General features: G+C 43.2%; 1 protein-coding gene across 1 annotated transcript; it reads left to right on the top strand.

The window, feature by feature from the left end:
• The first annotated feature begins 2468 nt into the window (after positions 1-2468).
• LOC121549238 lies at positions 2469-5621 on the top strand. The gene is made up of 7 exons (XM_041861092.1): positions 2469-2645; positions 2836-3156; positions 3773-4072; positions 4257-4295; positions 4825-4929; positions 5097-5161; positions 5267-5621. Exons 1-7 carry the CDS (start codon positions 2588-2590, stop codon positions 5372-5374), a joined length of 996 nt encoding a protein of 331 aa, XP_041717026.1. The 5' UTR covers positions 2469-2587; the 3' UTR covers positions 5375-5621.
• The last annotated feature ends 15416 nt before the right edge of the window (positions 5622-21037 follow it).

Below are 21037 nucleotides of genomic sequence, written 5' to 3'. Positions count from 1 at the left end.
ACTCTAAAGTCTTATATAGCCCTCTATAGCCATCTATAGCACTCTATAGGCTTCTATAGTCCTCTATTGTCCTCTATAGCCATCTATAGCCATATATAGCCCTCTATAGCACTCTATAGTCCTCTATAGTCTTATATAGCCCTCTATAGCCATCCATAGCACTCTATAGGCTTCTATAGTCCTCTATAGTCCTCTATAGCCATCTATAGCCCTCTATAGCACTCTATAGTCTTATATAGCCCTCTATAGCCATCTATAGCACTCTATAGGCTTCTATAGTCTTATATAGCCCTCTATAGCCATCCACAACACTCTATAGGTTTCTATAGTTCTCTATAGCCATCTATAGCACTCTATAGGCCTCTATAGTCCTCTATAGCCATCTATAGCACTCTATAGGCCTCTATAGCACTCTATAGTCTTATATAGCCCTCTATAGGCTTCTATAGTCCTATATAGTCCTCTATATAATAATAATATAATATGCCATTTAGCAGACGCTTTTATCCAAAGCGACTTACAGTCATGCGTGCATACATTTTTGTGTATGGGTGGTCCCGGGGATCGAACCCACTACCTTGGCGTTACAAGCGCCGTGCTCTACCAGCTGAGCTACAGAGGACCACGTAGCTCAGCTGGTCCTCTATAGTCCTCTATAGCCATATATAGTCCTCTATAGCCCTCTATAGTCCTCTATAGCCATATATAGTCCTCTATAGCCCTCTATAGTCCTCTATAGCCATCTATAGCCATCTATAGCCCTCTATAGCCATATATAGCCCTCTATAGTCCTCTATAGCCCTCTATAGCCATCTATAGCACTATAGGCCTCTATAGTCCTCTATAGTCCTCTATAGCCATCTATAGCCTTATATAGCCATCTATAGCACTCTATAGGCCTCTATAGTCCTCTATAGCCATATATAGCCCTCTATAGCCATCTATAGCCATCTATAGCCATATATAGCCCTATATAGCACTCTATAGTCCTCTATAGCCATCTATAGACCTCTATAGCCATCTATAGCACTATAGTCCTCTATAGTCCTCTATAGTCCTCTATAGCCATCTATAGCCCTCTATAGCACTCTATAGCATACTATACATTGGACGTTCAAGTCAAACACCTGATTCCCTTTTTTGTTTAAGTTGGTGTTACGTTCCCAATAAGAAACCAACAATCGTTGCTCAACAGAAAAAGGGAACTAACAAATGAGCCACTGACAACCAAAACGAAACAGTAAAGGTTTTAAAATGGTCATGAAAGGCATCCGCAGGGGTGTCTCCTGAGCAAACTCAAGTAGGGTCTTAGCCATTGATATATATAAACCCTGGATTACTGATGCTATGTGTTGGCCATTGAGAGGCTTTGAAGCCCCCAGTCGGCCATATTGGCACTCATTAGTAGGAGCAGTCCTTCATAGGAATGAATGGAATTCTACAGTATTTTCTTTTAAATGTTTCAAGGACAACATTACATGTATTTAAATATTTTGTTGTTGTAGTGGGGACAGTAACATTAGTTCAAAAAATATATACTTGTTTTAATATATTTATTTGTATTTTTTCATGTTTAGCGCACATTATATAATTTCAAAGTATGTATTAAGGTGTCTGTAATAGAATAAACGTGTAAAAAACGAATGTAGACATTAATAAATGCATTTCTAAAGCTTCCAAAATATTTTACAATTGAGGAGCAATGCCAAGATGGCTGCCCTGTGGCTTCAATACAGCGCCTCCTGTCCGTCATCCAGGGTTTATACACATCGTGGTCTTAACAAACACCCACCTGACGCCCACTAGATTTGCCTGATAACAGACAAACTAAAGGAAGAGAAAACTCACACCAACTTAGGTTAGGGAGTAAAAAAGTAATGTGGAACAAACAAAACAGGGGAGACACAAGATAAAAGGCTTTAACAACTTAAAGAGGAGCTAAACAGTTGTGTAGCTGTGCTGAAGCGCGTTTGGGTACACTTTCTTCCCCTTCATATATTCAAGTGGTTAATGGACCACACACACCATTCCATATTCTCAGTAACTCAAACAACCAACTTGGCAATCCAAGTTTTTAGTCAACATGACAGGATCATGCTGAATCATCCTTGATGATTTCTTGAATCACATTGGTTGTGATCATTCATCCACAATAAAAGTGTTGATGTAGCCAGCCTTTTGATGTAGCCATCCTTTTAAGCGTCTATTTGAGGTTGGTGGTGTGGGAATGTCCAGCACACGAGGTTGCTGAGGGGAGGACAGCTCATAATAATGCCTGGAATGGAGTAAATGGAATGGCATCAAACACCTGGAAACCATGTGTTTGATGTATTTGATACCATTCCACTGATTCCGCTCCACCTATTACCACGAACTCGTCCTCCCCAATTAAGGTACCACCAACCTCCTGTGATGTACAGTTAAAGCCAAACGGCCTGTTGTGATAGAATTGCTGTCATCATCCTTGCGCATCAAGAAGAGGGTATTAACCAATCTAAGAAGTGATGTCTGGTCAATAAAAACAAGGCAAACCCAAAACCACACTGAACAGAGGAGGAAACGGTCAAAGAGGGGAGATAAGAGCAACATGTCTGGGGCCCATCACACTCTCATTCAACTGCTGATCCTAAAGCTTATCAATGCAGGTAAGAGAACACCTACTGTAGGATAAAACAACAGCCATGCTCATTAACCATTCATGCTGTGTGTAGGTTTGCTAACAAGTGGCTAGAGACTGATCTACATAGTATGTATCACTTATAATGGATCCTTGATGAAATTATTTGAGTAAGAATTTTTGTGTGTTACATGGATACATTTTATTTTACTCTCTAGGAGCGCATGGAAATACATTCTCTCAATACGTCAAAGCGGGGGTTGATGCCAGTCTGCTGTGTAACAATATGGTTAATTCAGACTGCTCCTTAACAACATGGCGTCACTACACGGAGAGTTTTCCAAACACTATTCAAGAGGTTTCTGAAGGGAAGGTGTGTGTTAACTCAAAGAGAGCAGGCAGACTGAGTGTGGACGCTGGCTGTTCTCTACATGTTCACAATGTCACAGCTGAGGATGCTGGACTCTACACATGTATAGATTCAAAACACCAAAACCAATCTCACACGACTACTGATACCTATCTGTCTGTTCTGACCAGTGAGTATTTCTGTTTACAGTATGGTCAAGGATGAAAAGTTGTCTTAGTAAAACATATACAATACAGTATTATAGTATTACAGTTTTATAGTATTAGTATTATAGTATAAGTATTATAGTATTCAAAATATTGTATTAGTATCATAGTATTACAGTATTATAGTATTAGTATTATAGTATTAGTATATTAGTATTATAGGATTAGTATTATAGTATTACAGTATTATAGCATTAGTATTATAGTATTCGTATTATAGTATTAGTATTATAGTATTATAGTATTATAGTATTATAGTATTATAGTATTATAGGATTATAGTATTACAGTATTATGGTATTACAGTATTATAGTATTAGTATTGTAGTATTCATATTATAGTATTAGTATTATAGTATTTGTATTATAGTATTACATAATTATAGTATTAGTATTATAGTATTAGTATTATAGTATTTCAGTATTATAGTATTAGTATTATAGTATTACAGTATTATAGTATTAGTATTATAGTATTACTCTATACATGCACAGTATGCAGTGAGTGACATACCACAAAACTCTATTCCTTGAAGAGAAACCATGGTAAAATTAAATGTTCTCTTATGTCTCTTGCAGTCTTGGTGTCCACAGCAGTGACAGATCTAAAGCCTGATAGACCAGTAACATTAAGATGCTCTCTGTACACCAAAGAAGGACATGGAAACTGTATGTCATCCCAAAATCATAAAGTTCGTCTGAGCTGGGTGGATGAGACGGGTACGAAGCTGCAGGGCTCCGGATGCCAGCTCACAGGGCTTTGCTGTGATAGCACTCTGACTGTGACACTCCAGGAGGACAACAACAGGAAGTGGACGTGTCAGCTGACTAAAGATGGAAAATTTAACACCTCCATTGACTTCACCTCCACATTCTCAGGTATGTATTCTTGTTATGCTCCAATAATCTGAATAACTTCATCAGATGTAATGACATTAAAGTGAATATCGAATCTGATCCTTTCTCCTGATATCAGTGATGAGTGAACAAACATACTGCTCTCTACTGTGTGTGTCTGATGATGAAGAGTTATTTAAAAGAGGATGTTCTTCTCCTGAACTAGATATTAAAGACACGGATGATGAAAAAGAGAGAAATGACAGTAAGAAACCATCTACACTGTAAAATCAGATAAGTTCTGGCTGTTCAAACATTTCAGTAACAGGTGCAAAAATTCAATGATTGGATTAGTTTCGGGGTGTTTTTTAAAATCTTTGTGTAGCATAACATTTTAATCAATCAATCACTCAATGTACATGCAAAACACAGATATTACAAAGAATTTCAGAAAATCTGCCTGCAGTAGAGCATGCTGGGAAAAAGTTAATTTGTTATCATATCTTTTAAAAAATTAGTTGGTGTGACTTCTCATTTATTTCCTTGTCAGTACCACACAAACATTCTAAGTATTAATGACTTTTCATTGACTTTGAGTACAACTTACTGGAAGTATTTTAGTTAAAAATGTCTTGGGGTTTACAGTGTACTAAGTAAAATTGAAACCCTGTTTACCAAGGCAACACTTTTAGTACTGTACCTCATTGTGCTTCATCTATGGACAGTTTCACTAACCTCTTTGTTATGAGCCAGGCTGATCTCAAGTGACACAAGTCTCTGTCTTCCTCCATCAGGTCTTAAACAGTCGGTGCTGATCTGGGTGGTAGTGGGGGTGGGGGTGGCTGGGTGTGTGGCTGGGTGTGTGGCAGCTCTGGTTGTCACCTTCAGAAGGAGGGCGTGTAAGTCAACTCTCTTATTTACCCTCCTGAAGTCAGGTTATATTCTATCTGAACTGAACTCATTTCCTTCATACAGTAGATATTTAGTAAGTTGTTTAGTAAAGAAAAACTTTATTTTTGGTGCGAAATGTGTATTTTATTAATGATTTGTGATCATTCATTCTCAGATTCAGTTTCAAGAAATCAGATTCCAGTCAACCCAGGAAATGTGGTGCAAGCAAACAAAAGTGATGTAAGTAAATGGGTTGTCAACAAAATAATTAACTTTGATTGTTATTGGGAATATCATGTGTGTGTGTGTGTGTGTGTGTGTGTGTGTGTGTGTGTGTGTGTGTAGGGCCAGAGAGCAGACATTACCTATGCTGACGTCAACCTTCCCCCTAGTAGGAGGATGGTGGAGAGAGACCAACAGACAGAGTATGCAACCATCAGAACAGGACCCTGAATCATAAACTGTTCCGTATTAAGGCTATAAATAAGTGGTATTCAAATCCTACACTGCAGGTCCGGAGTACTGTTGGTTTTCTGTTCTACCTGATAACTAATTGCACTCACCTGGTGTCCTAGGTCAAAATGAAAAAATTAACAATGGAATTAGCTTCAAGGTCCAGATTTGAATTTGAGGGGGCTATGAAGTAAAGATGTAAGAGCTTGAAGGTTCACTTGAAATAAACTTTCTGAGTTAAGCTATACCAAAAAGTCCAGTTCTTCCAACATTTACATTACCTTTACATTTTTGTCATTTAGCAGACTTACAGTAAGTGCATTCATCTTAAGATACTGTAGCTAGGTGGGAAAACCACATAGCACAGTCATAGTAAGTACATTTTTATAAAGTAGCTATCAGCGGGATGGTGTGCTGTGGAATTATTTAATTAATATACTCTTTGAAGAGGTGGGGTTCCAGATGTTTTCGGAAGGTGGGCAGGGACTCTGCTGTCCTAGCTTCAGGGAGAAGCTGGTTCCACCATTGGGGTGCCAGTAAAGAGAAGAGCTTGGACTGTGCTGAGCGGGAGCTGCCCTTCCGTTGGGGTGGGAGGGCCAAGAGACCAGAGGTGGCAGAAAGGAGCACTCGGGTTTCAAGTTTCAAGTTTTAATGTCACATGCACAAGTACAGTAAAATGCCTTTCATGCCAGCTCCAACCCCAACAATGCAGTAGTGATCAATAACAATCTAATACTAAACATAACAAGGTAGAACAAAACCCATGAGATATAAAAATAAGAATAACAATTAAAATATTAACAACACAATAAAGTAAGTAAGCATTCTATATAGAGGGTCAGTTCCAGTACCATATTCACAATATGCAGGGGTCCTGGAGTGATAGAGGTAGATATGTATAGTGGAATGTTGACTAGGCATCAGGATATATGATTAACAGAGTAGCAGCAGCATATACTGTATGTTTGTATGCGAGTGGGTGTGTGTAGAGTCAGTATAAATATACTGTATGTGCAAATTATGTGTGTGTGAGCAAATGACGAAGTGAGTGTTTGTGTGTGTGTTGGAGTGCCAGTGTGTGTAGTGTGTAGGGTCCTGTGAGTGTGCATAGAGACAGTGCAAAATAAGAATAAAATACAAAGGTCAGTAGCCATTTTGTTATTAATTTAGTTAACTATTTAGCAGTCTTATGGCATAGGGATAGAAGCTGTTCAGGAGCCTGTTGGTGTCAGACTTGATGCATTGGTACCGCTTGCCATGCGGAAGCAGAGAGAACAGTCTATGGCTTAGGTGGTTGGAGTCTTTATCGATTTTCCGGGCCTTCTTTTCACACCGCCTGATATACAGTAGAGGTCCTTGATGGCAGGTAGCTTGGCCCCAGTGATGTACTGGGCTGTCCGCACCACCCTCTGTAGCGCCATGCGATCGAGGGCGGTGCTGTTGCCATACCAAGCAGTGATGCAGCCAGTCAAGATGCTCTCAATTGTACAGCTGTATAACTTTTATGAGGATTTGAGGGCCCATGTCAAACCTTTTCAACCTCCTGAGGGGGACTGTGTGCTCGTGTGTGGACCATATTAAGTTCTTAGTGATTTTGACACCGAGGAACTTGAAGCTCTCGACCTGCCCCACTGCAGCCCAGCCACCTGCTCGCCTGTACCGTAGCAGCCACCGAACTGCTCCCGGACTCACCTATTGCTGTTCACTGGACCTTATGATCACTCAGCTACACAGCTGATGCCTGCTGGACTGTTCCTCTATACGGTACCCCATCCTGTTTATCTGTTTAGCCTCAGCCCAAACTTTCGTTGCCATTACCAGCTGTTGTCTTAGCTCTCTCGAATAACACCTGTGATTGCTTTATGCCTCTCTCCCATGTCAATATGCCTTGCCTATTGCTGTTTCGGTTAGTTCTTACTGTACTATTTCACTGTAGAGCCCCCAGTCCCGCTCAACCTGCCTCAGATAGCTCCTTTGTCCCACCCCCATACACGCGGAGACCGGCTCAGTCGGTGCCTCCAGTGATGCTATCTCTTTCATCGTTACCCAATGCTTAGGTTTACCTCCACTGTACTCATATCCTTCCATATCCTTGTCTGTACATAATGTCCTGAATCTATTCTACAACGCCCGGAAATCTGCCCCTTTTATTCTCTGTACCCAACGCACTAGAAGACCAGTTCTTAAAGCCTTTAGCCGTATCCTTATTCTATTCCTCCTCTGTTCCTCTGGTGATGTAGAGGTTAACCCAGGCCCTGTAGCCCCAAGTATCACTCCTACTCCCCAGACGCTATCATTTGTTGACTTCTGTAACCGTAAAAGCCTTGGTTTCTTGCACATTAACATCAGAAGCCTCCTCCCTAAGTTTGAGTTATTCACTCCGTTAGCACACTCCGCCAACCCTGATGTTCTAGCAGTGTCTGAATCCTGGCTTAGGAAGGCCACCAAAAATTCTGAAATGTCCATCCCCAACTACAACATTTTCCGTCTAGATAGAACTGCCAAAGGGGGCGGAGTTGCAATCTACTATAGCAATAGCCTGCAGAGCACTATCATACTATCCAGGTCTGTGCCCAAACAGTTTGAGCTTCTACTTCTAAAAATCCACCTTTCCAGAAATAAGTCTCTCACTGTTGCCGCATGCTACAGACCCCCCTCAGCCCCCAGCTGTGCCCTGTACACCATATGTGAATTGATTGACCCCCATCTATCCTCAGAGTTTGTACTGCTTGGTGACCTAAACTGGGATATGCTTAACACCCCGGCCATCCTACAATCCAAACTAGATGCCCTCAATCTCACACAAATTATCAAGGAACCTACCAGGTACAACCCTAAATCCGTAAACATGGGCACCCTCATAGATATCATCCTGACTAATTTACACTCTAAATACACCTCCGCTGTCTTCAACCAGGATCTCAGCGATCACTGGCTCATTGCCTGCGTCCATAATGGGTCTGCGGTCAAACGACCACCCCTCATCACCGTCAAACGCTCCCTAAAACACTTCAGCGAGCAGGCCTTTCTAATTGACCTGGCCCGGGTATCCTGGATGGATATTGACCTCATTCCGTCAGGAGAGGATGCCTGGTTGTTCTTTAAAAGTGCTTTCCTCTCAATCTTAAATAAGCATGCCCCATTCAAAAAATGCAGAACTAAGAACAGATATAGCCCCTGGTTCTCATCAGACTTGACTGCCCTTGACCAGCACAAAAACATCCTGTGGCATACTGCATTAGCATCGAACAGGTCAAATACTTATTTCCCTCATTAAAATGCAAATCAATTTATAACATTTTTTACATGCGTTTTCCTCGATTTTTTTGTTATTATTCTGTCTCTCACTGTTCAAATAAACCTACCATTAAAATGATAGACTGATCATGTCTTTGTCAGTGGGCAAACGTACAAAATCAGCAGGGGATCAAATACTTTTTTCCCTCACTGTATATCTCACTGGTCATCTCCAAAGCCAACAACTCCTTTGGCCGCCATTCCTTCCAGTTCTCTGCTGCCAATAACTGGAACGAACTGCAAAAATCTCTGAAGCTGGAGACTCTTATCTCCCTCACTAACTTTAAGCATCAGTTGTCAGAGCAGCTTACCGATCACTGCACCTGTACACAGCCCATCTGTAATTAGCCCACCCAACTACCTCATCCCCATATTGTTATTTATTTTGCTCATTTGCACCACAGAATCTCTATTTGCACATCATCTTCTGCACATCTATCACTCCAGTGTTAATACTAAATTGTAATGATTTTGTACTATGGCCTATTTATTGCCTTACCTCCATAACTTACTACATTTGCACACACTCTATATAGATTTTATATTTTTCTATTGTGTTATTGACTGTACGTTTTTCTTTATCCCATATGTAACTCTGTGTTGTTGTTTTTATCGCACTGCTTTGCTTTGTCTTGGCCAAGTCACAGTTGTAAATGAGAACTTGTTCTCAACTGGCCTACCTGGTTAAATAAAAAATAAAAAATAAATAACAATCTCTGATTCTGGAGACCATTTCTCAATGGAGCGAGTCACGGGTAATTCCTGTTTGAGCTTCTGCTTGTAAACAAGAAGCAGCAGTACGGAGTAATGATCTGATTTGCCGAATGGCGGACGAGGGAGGGCCTTTTATGCTTGCTTGTTGGTAGAATAACAGTTGTCCAGGACTTTATCGCCCCTATTGGTGAGGGAGACGTGTTGATGGATGTTGGGCTTCACGTGTTTTAATGACGCAGAATTAAAATTGCCGGCAAACAGAAAAGCAGCCTCTGGATGTAAGTTTTCCTGCTTGCTTATAGCCTTGTACAGTTCGTTAAGTGTCAGCTTGTTATTTTTCTTGTCCTGAGTCACAATAACAGCTGAAACTCCCTCGGGAGGTAAAAGGGTAGGCATTTGACCATCAGCCATTCAAAGATGGGTGAACAATGGGTTGACACATCCAGCACGCTTGTGTCAGCACACCAGTTGTTGTTGATGAAGAGGCAAACCCCTCGTCACCTCGATTTCCCTGACTCCACTGTCCTGTCGCCACAGTGAATGTGTCATCCATAGAGTTGAATAGCCATGAGGGGTATCTTGTCCGAGAGCCATGTTTCAGAAAATCATAGAATATTGCAGTTTCGAGAGTCCCGTTGGTAGCAAATCCATGATCGAAGGTCATCCATCTTATTATAAAGTGATAATGGAGGGAAGAGGTGGCCGGTTTTCCCTTCGCCTTAATCTCTCCAGGATCCTCCCTCTCTTGCTTCTGCAACATCGGCGTTTCCTCTTGGTTAGCCCCAAAATTGGGTTTGGAAATACAGAAAGAGCCCAGGACAGATGAGTCAAAGTTGAAGGCGGAATTTAGGTAAGTAACTGCCGATCTGATGGGCATCTTGATGGGTTGGGGTGTAGCAGAGCCTGATGGTAGGGAGGTGCAGTTCCCCTTGCTGCTCTGTAGGCAAGTACCATGGTCTTGTATTGGATGCAAGTTTCGCCTAGAATTCAGTGGAATGTGCAGAGGAGCGGGGTGGCATGGGAGAATTTGGGAAGGTTGAACACCAGGCGGTCTGCAGCGTTCTGGATAAATTGCAGGGGTTTGATGGCACAAGCGGGGAGCCCAGCCAACAGCGAGTTCGGTAGTCCAGACAGAGCAGGCAGGCCTTGGAGAGGCCTTCCCCTGGAGGAAGAGCAGCTGTCTTGTCGAGGTTGAACTTGAGGTTTTGGGCCAACATCCAAGCTGAGATATCTGCAAGGCACGCAGAGATGCTTGTCGACACCTGGGTGTCAGAAAGGGGGATGGAGAAAAGTAGTTGAGTGTCATCTGCATAGCAATGATAGGACAGACCATGTGAGGAGATGACGAGGCCGAGTGACTTGGTGTATAGAGAGAAGAGGAGAGGGCCTAGAAGCGAGGCCTGGGGGACACCAGTAGTGAGAGTAGGTGGTGCAGAAACATATCCTCTCCACGTCACCTGGTTGGAGCGGCTTGCCAGGTAGGATGCAATCCTGTTGAGGAGGATGTGATGGATCATGGTGTCGAAGGCAGCGGATAGATCTAGGAGGATGAGAACAGAGGAGAGAGAGTTAGCTTTGGCAGTGTGTAGAGCCTCTTTGATAGAGAACAGCAGTCTCGGGTGAGTGACCTGTCTTCAAGCCTGACTGGTTAGGGTCAAGAAGATCTTTCTGAGATACATAGCGAAAGAGTTGGTCAGAGACAACAGTGTTTTGGAATGAAAATAAAGAAGGAATAGCAGTCTGTAGTTTTTGACGTCAGAGGGGTCGAGTGTTGGTTTCTTGACACTACATATTTTTTTTTAATCAACTGGCATGACCTTGCATCAGTCTACTGTGTGACAACTTCCTGTGTATTCTCCACTTCTCTTTCTCATTCTGTACCAAGGCAGATAAAAAATATATATTACTTTTAATCTCAATCTTGAAATAAATCAGAGGTCACAGAGGAATCTGAATAAAGAGGATTCATCTGGACCGTAAATATATTATTCACAATACTCCTACGTCTTTATACAGGACACACCTCCTTCCACCCACTTTTCTGAGAAAGCTTAATCTGTGGAGTAAAAATAATTCAAGGAGATTTAGCCTGTATATTTGATCATTTAGCAGTAGGCTACAATAGGCTGTCAAAGCTGTTTCTGTCCAGAACACACTGACTCACACTTCACCATGATCTTAGTTGTCTTTACTGTAAAGTGTTGTGTTGCACTAGTGACATCTTGTGTCCATAATTGTATGATAGCTCTAATTGAATATGCTGAGAACCAGTCTGAAGATTTGGAGATTACTTTTGGATTTTGATGGAGGGAGCAGTATTCATCCCCTTTTATTCATGCAATCTAATCTAAATCCTTCCAAGGCCCATTGTGGCCCATTGTTTTTACCCTTTTTAAGACTGTCCCTCCCTTGTCACTCAACCACAAAGTCACTAACATAGACCATATAAACGGATATTTGCAGCATCAGTGAAGTGAAACCTTAATTCTACCCACTTAAGAACATAGCCATTGAGTAAGATAGAATTTGCGTTGTCTGCCAGCACTCAAGATGCTTGAAGTTATTCCTCGAGGTCGAGGCCCATACTCCCAGCCGGTATTAGATAGAACGTTGCGGCAACCTGTGGTTACCTAGGTTACCCCATTGGCTCATAGCAAAATCTTGACCTTTTTCAAACGCATTTATATAGAACATTGCGGAAACCTGTGGTTTCCTAGGTTACCCCATTGGCTCACAGCAAAAACGTAAGCTTTTTCAAACACAATTTTCTTGTTGTCTGCTTTTTTTAGTCAATTACAAAATATATATTTAAGAAAAGTACAACATGTCTAAATACTTTTTTTTTTAACCTTATTTTACCAGGTAAGTTGACTGAGAACACATCCTCATTCACAACAATGGCCTGGGGAATAGTAGGGATGAATGAGCCAGTTGGAAGCTGGGGATGATTAGGTGGCCATAATGGTATGAGGGTCAGATTGGGAATTTAGCCAGGACACCAGGGTTAACACCTTTACAATAAGTACCATGGGATGTTTTTGTAAAGACAGAGAGTCAGGACACCCATTTAACATCCCATCCGAAAGACAGCACCCTACACAGAGATCTTTTTTCAGACCAGAGGAAAGAGTGCATCCTACTGGCCCTCCCACACCACTTCCAGCAGCATCTGGTCTCCCATCCAGGACCAACCCTGCTTAGCTTCAGTGTCATGCCAGCAGTTGGATGCAGGGTGGTATGCTGCTGGAATACCATTTCTTTTTAACATTGCCTGCTCCCAAGTGTTCTCACTACTTATAAAAATGTAATATTGTAGGGCTTCCCTCATGCCCATTTTCATGACAGTGCTAGCAGCCACGTGAGTGAGTCTAGTCTCCTGAGTGGCGCAGTGGTCTAAGGTACTGCATCACAGTGCTAACTGTGCCACTAGAGATCCTGGTTCGAATCCAGGCTCTGTCGCAGCCGGCCGCGACTGGGAGACTCATGGGTGGCGCACAATTGGCCCAGGGTAGGGGAGGGAATGGCCAGCAGGGATGTAGCTCAGTTGATAGAGCATGGTGTTTGCAACGCCAGGGTTGTGGGTTTGATTCCCACGGGGGGCCAGTATAAAAATATATATGTATTCACTAACTGTAAGTCGCTCTGGATAAGAGCGTCTGCTAAATGACTAAAATGTAAGTGAGTGCTAGCTAGCTACCGACTGGACATTAAGCTAGCCAAAACCAACAACACAAACAAGCAGACTATATGACTACAAGTAGTGAGTGGAGTTACAAACGGACTAAACTAAACAAGTTAAATGTCTTATGTGTGATTAAATGTTTTCCACACACATAGCTAGCTAAATGTGTAGCCAACTTGGACACCGGTTCCCCACAATTTCCCACTATCCCACGCTGAGGAATAGCCTGAAGCCACAGGGCTCTTCTCGCAGGCTCTATTTCCCTATGTGGGAGCATTGCGAACCGTTAAATCTACATTGAACAAAAAAGCAGTTTTTCAGAATGTTTACTTATTTCTGTATTACAAAAAATCAACAACAAAGTTGGCTCTTTCACAACAAATAGTGTTGAGCGATTAACCGAAATGTCTGTTATTTTTCAGTGACTGACGTTGGTTCAATTATTTGAATTCCATTAAATGTTTTCTTCTTCTGTGAGATCAATGCGCACATTGCACAGTTTCTCTAGAGATAAATCAGATCCAGCCTGAACTGTGCAATGTATTAGGCCAATATTTTTACATAATTTAACTACAATGACCATAATCCATTGCACATCTACTTGTCCGGGATAGCAGCTGTTGCTTCGGGAGGTATCTCTGCCTGAAAATATGTAATCTAAGTGATTGATAGTTGGTATTCAGCAGTCATAAAAGTATGTCTTATTTACTTTGAAGAACTACAAAATAGTGATTTTGTCAGACAGCATAGGCAGCAGCTCTATAGAGATGAGGTGATGAAATGATGAAATAATAAAGTCATCAAGTAAAACAAATGTAATATACACAGCAACTGAAATATTTTATTAAAATAAAGTAATGTGAATAAATGATGGTTAATAAGTGATAAACATGAATTGGCAGTCACTACCATCATGGGACTTTTATTCATTATTTTATTCTGTGTTGTTACAGCATTCAACCCACATAATGCATAGGGCATTTCATGTTTTTTAAAAAGTGATTATTTTCTAATAATCGAGAGAAAAAAAACGAACCGACCACAAAAAGCACTAGTTGCTCAGCACGATCAACAAACACACTGCATATAAAATAGTTTCTGCATGCGAGAAAGGTAAGAAAGAACACTTTAGCAGCTGTCTTTCATTAAGTTGCTTTCAGTATTTCGGTTAGAAACAATTTTATGTAGGCATATGTTACGTAGCCTACGTAGCTAGCCAGACAAGTAAAGACGTAACCTGCTAGATACTTTGTATCCGAACTTGAGGCAGCTAGACCTACCCTACTTGTGTTTGATATGATATACAGTATACAAAAATAACATAAACAGCTTACAACAGCGAGGAATAACGGCTACAAGGTAGGCTACAAGAGTTGAGTGAATTGATAGTATAATGTATAATGTATTTTCATCTCAAGAAGACAGACCTTGGACAGACACATTTACTTTAAAGTAGGCTATTATTTGAGGCGTGAGTGCTTTAGCTTGAAATTTGACAGTATTCCATTGGTTCCATTGTAAAAATACTGTAAAGTATTTTACACTTTTGACATACAGTATTTGACTCAGGTTTAGAAGGAGAGCTCCATACTGGCCTGACCCACTGACCAATAATGAAGACTTCAGTACCTAAGGGGCTGCAGATCTACCCTCACCTCCAGAATCTCCATCAGGGAGACCAGCACCAGATAGAGAAGATGGTGGACATGGGCGTAAAGGACCTCATCAACCTGACAGAGCCACGGGAGGGCACTGGCATCCTCCACATGGCCGCTGTGGCCAACAACACAGACATGGTCAGCTTCCTGCACCCAGGTCATGTTAGCTGCTGAGCTGGGGCACGACGGCATGGTTGCCCTGCTGGCTAAGAACTACGCTGACATGAACCTGCTGGATGCTGAGGGGAAAGGTGAGAGGATACAGTCAGGCCACAGAGTAGATGATGCTGCTGTGTGTGCTAGAGATATAATTCGGGCCACCAAATACAATAGAATGGAATGGCATAGAATTGAATGGGATAGAATAGAATAGAATAGAATTGAATGGGATAGAATAGAATATAATTGAATGGGATAGAATTGAATTGAATAGAATTGAACATAATAGAGTAGAATAGAATTGAACGTGATAGAATAGAATAGAATAGAATAGAATAGAATTTAATGGGATATAATATAATTTAATTTAATTGAACAGAATAGAGTAGAATATTCAGCCACTGAATATAATTACTTTATTGTCCACCTGTAGATGGAAATGGGCCTTTAAACCACAACTGTATTAACCACAGGGTTTGTTTACTTACTATATAACTGTATGTAGCTCTTATACCAAGAGATGGGTTCTGTTTCACGTCCAGTCCTGTTGAATGCCGTGCCTGTTTGACTCATAAAAATGCATGCTCTCTCTGTTGACATACTGATGAGATCAGTGTCTCAGGCTACTCAAATCGACTCACCCAGTCCAAAGGAGCCAACCCAACGACACTCATACAAAACTCCTTAAAACCCAATTATGATAATAGACTCAATTGCAGTGCGGCCCAGTCTTCAGTTACAAACAATGACTCTGGGCTCTTTTGAGGGGATGATTGTGGACACATCTAATTACAGATCAGAAGGGATCCTCTCCCTGGTCTGTAAAGCCTGCTGGGTATTCCGATCGGCTCACTGACTCACTTGGTGTCTCTTGGCTCTTTTCCCAGGTGTGCTCCTCTACTGCATCTTCCCCCCCCCCCAAGCGCCACATGCGCTGCCTGCAGGTGGCGCTACATAGCATGACCGATGTCAACAACGTCTCGCTCGCCAGGACACCCGTGTTCCTATTGGCCTTCCAGCACGCCGCCAACTGCTCTGCCATGTGCCTCTGCATCCTGGAGCAGCGCGCCGACCCCGACACAGCTAATCAGGTCTCACATCACATGACATGAGGGGTTCTGGGAGATCAAAGGCCAAACCTGAAATGACACCCTATTCCCTATGTAGTGAACTACTTCAGCGTTATGAGATAGAGTTTGGTGGAGTGTTATAAGGGTGCCATTTTGGAGTCAACTATGGTTATATTTCTCAAATTGAACTGTTGAAATATGGGAATGTAAATTACCTGAATTTACCTGAAATGTTGGCTCTCTGAGTAATCTTGAAACCTGTGTTGAATAGAATAAAGTAACTTTGCTGTGTGAATTGTATCTTCTTAATGTCATTCATCACATTGAGATGATGTCCTCCTGTCTCTCCAGGCGACAGGCCGCACTGCGTTGATGGAGGCAGCCAGGGCTGGGGCTGTGGAGCTGGTCAGAGCCATCCTACTGAGGGGGGCGAACCCCAACACCCTCGACAAGAAACACCTCCACGCCACACACTTTGCTGCCATGGGGGGATTCTTTGAGGTGGGTTATACAGTATTATAAACCGGGTGGTTTGAGCCCTGAATGCTGATTGGCTGAAAGCCGTGGTATACCACGGGTATGACAAAACATTATGAATGTGGTTCTGAATATAGACTGCAACACCGCCCCATTGGCATTTCTGTATTTTCTGTAAATGTTATAACCTTGTATTGCTACCACTGTATCATCAAAGGTATTATCTAAGTGAGTTTCAGAGATTGTCAGAATATGAATGTCATCTGTTACTAGCAAATTATTGATTTCATGAACCTTGTTTCTTAAGCTACATATGTTAACGTGGGCTATTTTTAACACTTTTCTGGGATGCTTGATTATTTTTCTTGCTTTACTGGGAGGCTTAGCAGAGGTAGACATACTTGGGTTATTTTTATTAGTGCAAGGTGAGCTGCACACAGTGGACTTCCTACTAGGGCACACCACCTCAGTGCTAACAGTATTACTCTGGTTCATAGGCATGTGATTACTGCATACAATAGCTGTAGGATCAGCAGAGGCATTCCGGGCAGTAAGAGGGACATTTATTAGGTTATTTACATTGTGTCTTCCAACATTTGCTGAATCATTATGACAACTCAGCGACACAATGGTAGGGATTAAATGAGCTGGACTTGGGTCATTGGTAAGTCATTGTCTCAACACAGCCTTGTAATATTGTGAAAGGATCCAGGAACCCAAATGATTTGGGTGGATCCCATCCTCCATATAATACGAGCTTTGTTTCCAGAAGGTATCAAAATCGTCAATAAATGTTACACACACAGAGCTGCAATAGTCTCATAGCCAGTTATGGACGGCTAAAAGTCTGCTGAACCGTTCAATGCCACAATTTAGGGAGGGCAGAGGGCCAGATATTATGGGGCGTTTGTTGGTGTCAAGTAGAGACCCAATCAGTTCTTTAAAATCCATCTTCAGCTGTTCTGACCTGCCCTTCATAATGTCATTTGACCCCACATGAACCATGACAGTATCAGCCCCCGGTGACTGACTCAGCCTCGGTGAAGCAACCTGGGTGTAAGGGTTGGGGTGAGGTGTGATCCAGGTGCGGTGCAGGATAGACAGTAGGCAGTAGGCAGAGATGGTGAAACAAGGATCTTTACTGGTGGTCCCGAAGCCAAATCAAATCAAATTTTATTTGTCACATACACGTGTTTAGCAGATGTTATAGCGGGTGTAGCGAAATGCTTGTGCTTCTAGCTCCGACAGTGCAGTAATATCTAACAAGTAATATTTAACAATTTCACAACATATACCTAATACACACAAAACTAGTAAGGAATGGAATTTAAGAAAATATACATATATGGACAGCAATGACAGAGCGGCATGGACTAAGATACAGTAGAATATTATAGAATAGAATGCAGTATATACATATGAGATGAGTAGTGCAAGAAATGTAAACATTATTAAAGTGACTGTAAACATTATTAAAGTGACTAGTGTTGCATTTCTTAAAGTGGCCAGTGATTTCAATAGGCAGCAGCAGCCTCTAATGTGCTAGTGATGGCTATTTAACAGTCTGATGGCCTTGAGATAGAAGCTGTTTTTCATTCTCTCGGTCCCAGCTTTGATGCACCTGTACTGACCTAGACTTCTGGATGGTAGCGGGGTGAACAGGCCGTGGCTCGGGTGGTTGATGTCCTTGATGATCTTTTTGGCCTTCCTTTGACATCGGGTGCTGTATGTGTCTTGGAGGGCGGGTAGTTTGCCCCCAATAATGCGTTCGGCAGACCGCACCACCCTCTGGAGAGCCCTGCGGTTGCGGGCGGTGCAGTTGCCATACCAGGTGGTGATAGAGCCTGACAGGATGCTCTCAATTGTGCATCTGTAAAAGTTTGTAAGGGTTTTAGGTGCCAAGCCGAATTTCTTCAGCGCCCTGAGGTTGAAGAGGCTCTGTTGCGCCTTCTTCACCACACTCTCTGCGTGGGTGGACCATTTCAGTTTGTCGGTGATGTGTACACCAAGGAACTTGAAGCTTTCCACCTTCTCCACTGCGGTTTCGTCGATGTGGATAGGGGGGTGCACCCTCTGCTGTTTCCTGAAGTCCACGATCATCTCCTTTGTTTTGTTGACGTTGAGTGAGAGGTTATTTTCCTGGTACCACACTCCCTGAGCCCTCACCTCCTCCCTGTAGGCGGTCTCGTCATTGTTTGTAATCAAGCCTACTACTGTTGTGTCGTCTGCAAACTTGATGATTGAGTTGGAGGCGTGCTTGGCCACGCAGTCATGGGTGAACAGGGAATACAGGAGGGGGCTGAGCACGCACCCTTGTGGGGCCCCAGTGTTGAGGATCAGCGAAGTGGAGATGTTGTTTCCTACCTTCACCACCTGGGGGTGGCCCGTCAGGAAGTCCAGGACCCAGTTGCACAGGGCGGGGTTCAGACCCAGGGCCTCGAGCTTGATGATGAGCTTGGAGGGTACTATGGTGTTGAATGCTGAGCTATATTTGAAAAAAAGGTTGACGACATCCGATCCTTGTTTGTTAAGTCAAATGACACTGCTGGTCCTGCTCACACTGCCCTGCCCTATGCTTTGACTTCTTTCTCCCCTCTCTCTCCAGATGAAATCTTGCGACTTGTGACGGCCGGCCGCCAAACAACCTGCCCGCTTGACCCTATCCCCTCCTCTCTTCTTCAGACCATTTCCGGAGACCTTCTCCCTTACCTCACCTCGCTCATCAACTCATCCTTGACCGCTGGCTGTGTCCCTTCCGTCTTCAAGAGAGCGAGAGTTGCACCCCTTCTCAAAAACCTACACTCGATCCCTCCGATGTCAACAACTACAGACCAGTATCCCTTCTTTCTTTTCTCTCCAAAACTCTTGAGCGTGCCGTCTTTAGCTAACTCTCTTGCTATCTCTCTCAGAATTACCTTCTTGATCCAAACCAGTCAGGTTTCAAGACTGGTCATTCAACTGAGACTGCTCTTCTCTGTGTCACGGAGGCGCTCCGCACTGCTAAAGCTAACTCTCTCTCTCTCCTCTGCTCTTGTCCTTCTAGACCTGTCTGCTGCCTTTGATACTGTGAACCATCAGATCCTCCTCTCCACCCTCTCCGAGTTGGGCATCTCCAGCGCGGCTCACTCTTGGATTGCGTCCTACCTGACAGGTTGCTCCTACCAAGTGGCGTGGCGAGAATCTGTCTCCGCACCACGTGCTCTCACCACTGGTTTCCCCCAGGGCTCAGTTCTAGGCCCTCTCCTATTCTCGCTATACACCAAGTCACTTGGCTCTGTCATATCCTCACATGGCCTCTCCTATCATTGCTACGCAGACGACACACAACTAATCTTCTCCTTTCCCCCTTCTGATAACCAGGTGGCGAATCGCATCTCTGCATGTCTGGCAGACATATCAGTGTGGATGATGGATCACCACCTCAAGCTGAACCTCGGCAAGACGGAGCTGCTCTTCCTCCCGGGGAAGGACTGCCTGTTCCATGATCTCGCCATCACGGTTGACAACTCCGTTGTGTCCTCCTCCCAGAGTGCAAAGAGCCTTGGCGTGACCCTGGACAACACCCTGTCGTTCTCCGCTAACATAAAGGCGGTGACCCGATCCTGTAGGTTCATGCTCTACAACATTCGGAGGGTACGACCCTGCCTTACACAGGAACCGGCACAGGTCCTAATTCAGGCACTTGTCATCTCCCGTCTGGATTACTGCAACTCCCTGTTGGCTGGGCTCCCTGCCTATGCCATTAAACCCCTACAACTCATCCAGAATGCCGCAGCCCGTCTGGTGTTCAACCTTCCCAAGTTCTCTCACGTCACCCCGCTCCTCCGCACACTCCACTGGCTTCCAGTTGAAGCTTGCATCTGCTACAAGACCATGGTGCTTGCCTACGGAGCTGTGAGGGGAACAGCACCTCTGTACCTTCAGGCTCTGATCAGTCCCTACACCCAAACGAGGGCATTGCGTTCATCCACCTCTGGCCTGCTGGCCCCCCTACCTCTGCGGAAGCACAGTTCCCGCTCAGCCCAGTCAAAACTGTTTCTCTGCTCTGGCACCCCAATGGTGGAACAAGCTCCCTCACGACGCCAGGACAGCGGAGTCACTCACCACCTTCCGGAGACACTTGAAACCCCACCTCTTTAAGGAATACCTGGGATAGGATAAAATAATCCTTCTACCCCCCCTTACCCCACCCCCCCAAAAAATAATAATATTGTAAAGTGGTTATCCCACTGGCTATAAGGTGAATGCACCAATTTGTAAGTCGCTCTGGATAAGAGCGCCTGCTAAATGACGTAAATGTAAATGTAAATGTAAATGTAGTCAATGAACAGCATTCTTACAAAGGGTTTTCCTCTTGTCCAGATGGGATAGGGCAGTGTGCAGTGTGATGGCGATTGCATCGTCTGTGGATCTATTGGGGCGGTAAGCAAATTGAAGTGGGTCTAGGGTGACAGGTAAGGTAGAGGTGATATGATCCTTGACTAGTCTCTCAAAGCACTTCATGATGACAGAGGTGAGTGCTACAGGGCGATAGTCATTTAGTTCAGTTACCTTTGCTTTCTTGGGTACAGGAATAATGTTGGCCATCTTGAAGTATGTGGGAACA

The sequence above is a fragment of the Coregonus clupeaformis genome, chromosome 33, assembly GCF_020615455.1.
Source record: "Coregonus clupeaformis isolate EN_2021a chromosome 33, ASM2061545v1, whole genome shotgun sequence".
Lineage (NCBI taxonomy): Eukaryota > Metazoa > Chordata > Actinopteri > Salmoniformes > Salmonidae > Coregonus > Coregonus clupeaformis.
Note: the sequence above shows the minus strand (reverse complement) of the source record. Positions and strands in the feature narration are given on the sequence as shown.

What these genes read in the sequence shown, in the direction of transcription:
- LOC121549238 (XM_041861092.1), top strand. Translation starts at nt 2,588, where the DNA reads ATGTCTGGGGCCCATCACACTCTCATTCAACTGCTGATCCTAAAGCTT. An exon ending in TGAAAAAGAGAGAAATGACA is followed by an intron (nt 4,296 to 4,824) that starts GTAAGAAACCAT and finishes TTCCTCCATCAG; the next exon opens with GTCTTAAACAGTCGGTGCTG. An exon ending in CACCTTCAGAAGGAGGGCGT is followed by an intron (nt 4,930 to 5,096) that starts GTAAGTCAACTC and finishes ATTCATTCTCAG; the next exon opens with ATTCAGTTTCAAGAAATCAG.